This window comes from Myotis davidii, unplaced genomic scaffold (assembly GCF_000327345.1).
Source record: "Myotis davidii unplaced genomic scaffold, ASM32734v1 scaffold1364, whole genome shotgun sequence".
In the NCBI taxonomy this organism is placed as follows: Eukaryota; Metazoa; Chordata; class Mammalia; order Chiroptera; family Vespertilionidae; genus Myotis; species Myotis davidii.
Window position 1 is genome coordinate 89,037 of NW_006295736.1, and position 8,600 is coordinate 97,636.

Genomic DNA, 8,600 nt, shown 5'->3' on the forward strand with positions numbered 1-8,600 from the left:
AGCCCCGGCGGGAGGGCTGTTCATTCTTCAAGCGTCACCTGGTCAGGTAGGCGGCCCCGCCCCCAGACAGGCGACCTCCCAGGACCCCGCACCTGTAGGCGTCCAGCACGCGGAAGCCCTTGGAGAGCGCCAGGCGCGTGAGGAAGGCCCGGCGGCTGCGGCCCATGCGCGGCTCCGCCAAGTAGATGGCGACGCCGGGGAAGCGCACAGCGGAGGAGACCGCCCCATGCAAATGAGGGTTCGGTGGGGCGCCAGAGGACACGCCTCTATGCAAATAGAACAAGAGGACACGCCTCTATGCCAATAGCACCGTAGGACACGCCTCCTTTTAAGGGCGGGGCCGGGCCGGTGACCCGGGAGACCAGGTGGTGCGGGGTCCCGCGAAGGCGCAGCGGAGCCGGAGTCGGGAGGTTTTCAGTTGAATGGCGTTGGGACAGCGGGCGGCCATCGGGGAGAATGGAAGTCGGGGTCCTCCCTCACTCCTCACACCAAAATAAGATCCAGCTGGATCAAACGAAGAAGGTTCTGGAAAGGGGATGAATGTTTTTATTGTCCAAGTGTCACCATAAACCTGAAACACGGGAAGAAAAGAATGATAGTCTTGACTACATACAAGTTTAAAATTTAAAAGGAACCCAGAGGAAAGTGTCTGTGGCACATTTTGAAATTAAGTCTAATTCATGTAATTATGAAATTGTCCACAGATAAATAAGGAACAATGATCTAATGGAAAAATTGGCAAGAGCAGCAATAGGCAAGTCACAGAAGAAACGCTGCTCATAAATGTATGCCATGTTGCCTGACCTGTCCGATCATCGGGAAGTGCACACACAGGCGAGACAAGCCCACCTGCCGCCTTGTCGAGCGTTTAAACACTTAATCACACGTGTTGAAGGTGTGAGGGAATTGGCAATTTGTGGGAGGTCTTTGTGAAAGCCAGTTCGGCAGCCATATCCAATTTAAAGAAATCACAGCCAGAAATTCCTCTTCCAAGGTTGGGATTTCGCTGAATCTACAGATCGGGTTGGGAAAGCTGACGTCTTGGAGATACTGAGCGTTCCTGTGTCTCTCCTGCTTGAGGCACTACGTTTTGGAGTCTCTTGGTTAGAGCAGTGTAGCAGACTAGGTGGGACAGGCCAGATGGGACTGGTCTCAGCCTTCTCCTCCACCACCCCACATGCAGCGGGCACGGGGCTGAGGGAGGCAGGTGCCTCGCCCAGGGCTCAGCCTCCCACACCAGCTCCTAGCCTGCTCTCCTGAGTCCCCGAACACACACCCAGGAGGCTCTGTAAAGGGTGGGAGCCTTGGTCGGTTCCACCCCTCTGGTGGGTTCCACCTCTTCTCAGGGAGCAGCCCTCTATCCCCTGAGAAGACCATTTCCTTTTCTTCTAATGTCCACTGTCTCTGGCCAGGGCACCTGGGTTCTGTCCTGGGGGGCAGAGGCAGCTTTTAATGATCCATCACACGTGAGTATTTAAAGCACTGAGCAACTTGCAAAATTGAGGAACACAGGGCTTCCACAGGTGCAGTGAGGTTTTGTGAGGGTGAGGAGAGCCTCAGTGCCCACTGCATGGAGGCCTGGGCACCAGCGGGCAAGGTCATGGATGGAATGCTCCTCTCCCTGGACCACCAGGTCACTGTCCAGCCAGATAGGAAGCTAAGACCTCAGGCCCCTATTTCCAAAAACCCTGGCTTGGGGTTCCCAAGTGCCTATGTCCCCAGCCTCCTGCTCCCCACACCAAGACCACCCCCCAAAAATCAGAGAGGGTACCCAGATGAGCTCCTTGCTGGCCCTTCCGGCTGCCCTGAGGGTTGCCATCCCCCTCCCTGTCCCATGCTGTGCTGTCTCATCCTGTGTTTGGGATTAATTTTACCCAGATGTGTGAGGTTGTATTTTCCAAGATGAATCTGATTCAGCTATTTCCTGTTCCCATGTCCAGCTCCTCGTGGTCCCTGCGGGTCATTTTTCAGAGCTCGTGACCCTCAGGGAGCACTGTCTTTGCGGTTCACATCAGTGCTGTTGGCGCAGCCCTTGGCCTGCGGGGCCTGGACGCTGCCGGGCTCTCGGGCCACCCCTCCAGGTTCCTGTCTTCTGTGGCCGCTTGCCAGCAGCGTTGCAGTGACACGTGGTTGGACTGCAGATGCTGCTGGACCGAGCTCCTGGGGGCCGCTGCGCCCAGCGTGCTGGCCTCTGGTGCCGGCCGTGCCTTCCTGAGCGATCCCATCACTGAGGGCTAGGTTACCTGGTGTGTCAGTCAGCTAGGCCGACATAATAAAATACCACGAACTGGTGGCTTCGACAACAGACACTTATGTCTCATCGTTTTGGAGACGGGAAGTCTGGGACCAAGGTGCTGGCAAGGCAGTTTCATTCAGAAGCCTCCCCTCTCGGCTTGGAGGTGGCCACCGTCTCTCTCACACGGCCTCTGTGCAGGTGTGGAGACAGACAGAGATCTCTTCCTCTTCTAAGGCCACCAGTCCTATCAAATTAGGCCCCCACCTTTATGACCTCATTTAATCTATTAGCCCCTAGAGCCCCACCTCCAAATATAGTCACATTGAGGTCCAACGTAGGAATTTGGGGGCACATAGTTCAGTCCATAGTACCTGGTGTATTTGTGTCCCAGGGGTGCTATCCAAATTACCACAAACTAGCTGGCTTAAAACAATAGACATTTATTCTCTCCCAGGTCTGGAGGCCAGAGTCTAAGATGAAAGTGTTGGAAGACCTCCCACAAACATTTCCTGCCTCTTCCAGCTTCCGGTGGCTCCTGGGGTTCCTGGGCTGTGGCTGAGCCCTCAGTCTCTGCACCATTTCTAATGGCTGCCTCCTCCGTTTCTTTAAAAAAAAATTTTTTTTCTCTTTATTGATTTTTAGATAGAGAGGAAGGAAGAGGGATAGCGACATAGAAACATTCATAGGAGAGAATCATCAATCAGCTGCCTCCTGCACACTCCACTGGGGATTGAGCCCGCAACCCGGGCATGTGCCCTGACCAGGAGTTGAACCATGAGCACCTGGTTCATAGGTCAATGCTCAACCACTGAGAAACACTGGCCGGTCCCGTCTCGTTTCTTATAAAGGTACCCGTCATTTTATCTAGGTCCCACCCTAATTCAGGATGACCTCATCTTGAAATTCTTCATTACAGGTGCAAAGATCTTTATTCCAAATAAGGTCGAATTCAAGGATCCACATGAACATGAATTTGAGGGGCCACCATTCACCCTGCTACCCTGCTACCCTGACCCAGGTTCAGCTCTGGACTCTGTGGTAGATTCCAAATGTCTTTAAGCAAGTGCATATGCACATAGAGAGGTCAGTGCTCTCTGCCAGGCACTGTTCTGGGCACTTCCCAGGCATCAGTGAGCTCACTGAGGCCCAGACCATTCCTGTCCATAGATGACATCCATGTTCCCATTGTAATTTACTAGGGAGGAGATGGAGACGCAGAGAGGTCAAGTATCTTGCCTGAGATTGCACAGCTAGTGAACAGCAGTGTGATCTTGTCTTGGAGCAACACAGCTGTGCTCTCCTCTCTCAGCACTTCTGACACTGATGTGCAGGCTTTCCGCACGTAACAGCTCTGTGACACCAGCCAGGTGGTAACAAGGGAGCCAGTGTGGTTTGGATAGGATATAAATGCGGATAAACTCTGTGGCAGAAAATGTTATGATGAAGAATATTTGGAGTAAAATTAGTATAGTGACATATAATTTCGTGTCTGGGCTTCTTTGGCCAGGGGGAATTGACTAGCAATTATAAGTGGTAATAGGTGGTTCGTGTAAGTAGTGGGGTGGATAGAGAATCGAAAAAGAATATTGTTGACAGGTCCTACAGTTCCACTCAGTCACTTCACACACACACACACACACACACACACTCACTTAGTATTACACCTTGTGTCCAGGTTGGCACCTGTGCTTCTGACCAACCAGCTGTAAATTGGTCGGTTAGAAGCACAGATGAATCTGATAATTTGTTAGAATGGACTCAGGTAAACAGCTCGCCTGCTAGATTACCAGCTCATTACCAAGGACGCACAAAGACAGCGAGATGAGGAGGTAACAGGGCGAGGCCTGGCAGAGTCCTGAGCCCAGAGGTGGCTGTGCCTCCCTCACATAGACGTGTAACAACTCAAAGCTTCCTGAACCCTGTACCTCAAGGATCGTCAGGAGGCTTCATCACACAGGTGGGATCCATCATCAACAGTCTCCCCTCCCGAGGGTGGGGGCAGGGCTGAGGTTCCAAGCTTCACACCGTGGCCTGGTCTTTGGGGTGACCAGCCCCATCCAGGGCCCCACCCGGATTCCTCTCATTAGAACAAGGCACACTCCTTTCACCGAGGAAGCCCCAAGGGTTTCCAGAGCTCTGTGCCAGGAACTGGGGGCAGAGACAGGTGTGTATGTTTATTTTTTAATTAAATCTTTATTGTTCAGATTATTACAGTTGTTCCTCTTTTCCCCCCCATAGCTCCCCTCCACCCGGTTCCCACCTCACCCTCTGCCCTTACCCCCCCCCACACTGTCCTCATCCATAGGTGCACGGTTTTTGTCCTGTGTCTGTTTATTATTATCTCACAGATGTGACCCGGTGCTCCTGGTTCCACCACAGACCTCCCATCTATGTGCTTCCGAAACAGCTGGCCGACCGTCTAACAAACTGTTACCTGTTCTCTCTGGGGAGTAGGGTGGTCTGAAATGCGGTACAACTTATCGTCAGCATTTATTATTTTGCCTTCCTGTGTTTTCTAATGTTTCTACAATGAGCACACATCACTTGCATTACAAAGAACTTTGACATAAGAAAAGTGTTCAATGGGCCCATAGCCAGGAGCTGGAGGAGTCGGGGAGTCGAAGCTGTAGCCAGGTGGGGTGCCAGCCAGGGTGGGGTGGGAGTGGAGCGGGCAGGGGGCACTGCAGGCCCTGGGGCTTCCCAGTCTCCAGCCCTGTCTCTGAGGACGGCAGCTGGCAGAATCCCAGTCCCGGAAGCAAGTTGCTGGACCACCCCGTGCCCAGCCCGGTAGACAGGAGCCATGCACTGGTATGTGCCCCTGTGGCCTTGCAAGCCCCGCAGCACCAGCTCGTGGGGAAAGTGGCATCTGAAATGACACCGAGCGGCCAGCAGGGGGTGCTCTTGGCCCTCATGGCTCTCTGAGCCCTCAGAGAACAGTCCATCAGTTTCCTCTCCATTGTCTGGCCATTGGGCCCCATGTTCTCTGTTGTTCCTGAATAAACCGATTTTGCTGGAGAAATATTTGTTTAGGTCAACAGTGGGATCAGGCACCACCACCTCACATCTGGTCTGTCACCAAACCTGGTGGGGAGGGGGGGTCCCTGCCTCACGCCCCACACACTCCCTCCTGGGGCCCGTCAGTCACCCCCAAGTCCATGCTGCCCAGTGCGTGCCCAGCTGTCCACGAAGCAGGCCCCAGGCTAGCCTCCCCTCCCTCCCCTGTCACTGTTCCTCCCAGGCCCCTCAGCTCTCACCTTCCAGCTCTAAACCAGTGGCTTTGCTGGCTCCTCCCTCCACATCTACGGGCCAGGATCGAGGGCCCTGCCCAGCCTCATCCCCTAGGCCAACACCCTGCACCCACAGCCCCTGCACCACAGGCCCTGGCCTCTCTGTCCACACTCAGCTGCAGGAAGCCCCATGGCCCACAGGACAGAACCCAACCAAGTGCAGGGTTCCCAGAGAAACAGAACCTAAAGGATATAGAGATTTATTATGAGGGTTTGGCCACGTGATTATGGAGCCGTCTGCTGTCTGTAAGCCGGGGGTCCAGGAAATCTGGTGGTCCAAACCCGGAAGCCTGAGAACCAGGGACCGACATCTCCCCCCACACACAAACACTGGCATCTGCTTTCTCAGCTCACGGATTCAGATTTCAGATGAGGGGCTCTCACCCACAGCTCCCGGGGTCCCTGACCGCCCAGGGGGCGCGCTTCAGCTGCCACAGTGGGTTTCTACTCTGCAGCCCAGTGGTCCTGCATGAGAGCAGTTCCCAGCCCTGCCCACACGGACCGTCTTTTCATCTTTGATCTAGGAAAGTAGTGCTCAGCATATTTTAATTTGCATTTTCATGCCTTTTAGTAGGTCAACATGTTTGCATGTTTACTGTTCACTTACGCTTCTCCTTTTGTGAATGGCCTAAATGGGTCTCATAGCTCACTTTTAAAAAATAGGAACAAAACCAAATTGGCTAGAAAGGTGTAAAGAACTTTATTTAACATTTGTCCTTTACCAAGACTTTCTATTTTTCAGGCTTAACTTCTCAGGTTTATCACAGGGAATCCTTGTGCCGTTTCACAAGGCAGAGGTGGTGTTATGTTACCCACTGTCCAGAGGAGAGAAACGGAGGTTCAGGCCTTGGCCAGCTCCTAAAATGCTCACCTCTGACCTACGGGTTGCAATTCCTTTCCTGTGGTTTTGTTTGCCTTTTAATTTCATTTTCAGTATATTTTAAACAGAAAGCTACAGTTGTATGCAAGCAAAATTCTTGATCTTTTTTTTTTTCTTCTACAGCCTCTGCTTAGAACATAAACACAGAGTCCTGTTTTCTTTTAACACATTGATGTTCTCTTTAACTCCTGCATCTAACCTTCGGGAGTGCAGGGAGATGACGGGGTGATCTTTGGTTCAGGAGACCCTGTCTGGAGCTGAAAACCCTCCTTTCTCCACCCACGGACTCACACAGGTCTCCTCACACTTCCTCCCACACCCCTGTCTTCCGGATGCTGAATTACTCACGGCCCTGGAAGCCAGCCTCCCGCCCCCTCAGCCAGGCGGCCCCCCTCCCCATGGCTGCGGTGACCCCCCACTCTCCCCAGGGGCTGGGTCCTGTGGTGAGTGGAAGGAATTTGGGTGAACTCTGCTCGCTCAGCAGTCTGGGCCTGGGGAGCCAGGCGGGGGCACTGACAGTGGAAAATCACAAGTGGTTTTCAAGTTGTCAGAAACCAAGGAAATTGTTCTGCCGGTTGTGCACATGGCAAGACATCGTCCGGAGACCCCAGGGCCCCTGGCTCAGGAACCACCTCCTTGTGGCCCCAATAGCCAGGCTGCAGACAAGGGTTGCTTCTAGCCCCTCCCACCAGAGGGAGGGGCAGAGGGCAGGGCTGGCCTGGGTCCTTCTCCAGAGTTCTGGACACAGACCCAGGACTTTAGGAGGCTGGGATGGGCTGGGGCTTGACCCTGGAGCCTGCTGTCCAGAGCCGCGGGTCCTGGGTCTCCACCCCCAAGAGTGATGCTGGGGAGGGAGCCACGGAGGAAGGCACTTCGCAGCATCCACTTGCCGTCTCAGTGTCGTGGCTTCCCTCCCGTTGGGGCCTGGCCTCCAGTGATTGAGCTGCTGCCTCCAAGGCCTGAGCACCCCGGACAGTCTCCTCCAGGCCCCCAGACCCTGTTCCTCTCCGTCCCTCATCCCGCGGCTGCCCAGCTAGAATTCGGCACACTGGCCCTGCTAGCTGGTGAGGTCCCACCTCTGCCCAGGCTGAGGCACCAGCAGGAGGGGCTGGTGCCCCGTGGCCCGATGGCCCGAGTCTAGGGACCCTGAATGCAGAGAGCCTTCCGTCTGGCCTCAGAGGCCTCACCTAACCTCTTCCATCGCTGAGGTGTTGTGACCTGGCCGGTCACTTCTCGCTGGGCCTCGGTTTCCTCACTGAGCCATGGGGAGGATGGTGCCTGCACTCAGGAGCATCAATCGCTGCCCATGTGCTGCCCACGTGCCGGGGCCTGCACTGGAGATTGATGTGGGGACTCGGCCTGGGGCAGAGACCCCAAGGCAGGACTCCATTCCTGGGCCAGTGCCCCCCTGTACCCTCTGTCCCAGGGCCCCTCGCTGACTCCTGTGCCCTCCGCCTGACCCTCCAAGGCGAGGCTGCATCTCTGGGCACCTTGCTGACTGCTCTGTAGAGACCGGCCCCATGACAAGCGAGCCACCAGGGACACGTGCAAATGGCCTGGGACCCAGGTGAGGAGGCTGCTGCCATTGGAGAGGGTGTGGGTGGGGTTAGGGGGTAGAAGGTGCTGATTTTTCTCACTTTCCAGCCACAATGGCATGAAATGGATGGCAGCTCCTGGCAGGATGGCCTGGGACTCTGGAATCTCAGGTATGGCACCGGCTTACAGAGATTTCTGGGAAACCTCTCACACGGGGGCAGGGATGAATTCCCTGCGGGGGTCAGTAGAGGATCTTCATGGAGAGGCCCCTGGGCTCAGGACCTGTCCTCCAGCCTCTGCATTCCCTGGATGCCGGGAGATGGAGGCTCCGGGAGCAGGCCCAGCCCCTCCCAGCTTCCTGGAGCTCACAGCTGGGATGGGACTGACCCTCAGGCCTCCAGGTCCCAGCTGGGCCTGCTCGATGAGCGTGCAGGTGGGGCAGAGGGTCCACCAGGGTCACACCCGGAGCCCCGGGCCCCTCACAGGTGAGGGAGGAGCTGCTCACTCAGGACGGGCTTCTGAGATGGGGAGGAAGCAGGAAGGCTGTGGTGGGGATGGGTAGCTGTTCTGTCTGCAGTGTGAGCAAGTCAGTCTGTCTCAGCAGCCCCTCCCTGTCTGTGGGCCTGACCCCGCATAGCGGGAAGAGGGTGGTTCCATTCCT

At 55.2% G+C, this 8,600-nt stretch overlaps 1 protein-coding gene across 1 annotated transcript in view; it reads right to left on the bottom strand.

The window, feature by feature from the left end:
• Positions 1–448, bottom strand: part of POLM (polymerase (DNA directed), mu) — a 4,969-nt gene extending 4,521 nt beyond the window's left edge. Inside the window, exons 1-2 of the mRNA XM_015568204.1 lie at positions 354–448; positions 53–266 (exon numbers count right to left, since the gene is read on the bottom strand). Coding sequence (XP_015423690.1) covers positions 53–266; positions 354–448 — 309 coding nt within the window. The remainder of the gene's footprint in view (positions 1–52; positions 267–353) is intronic.
• Between the last annotated feature and the right edge of the window lie 8,152 nt (positions 449–8,600).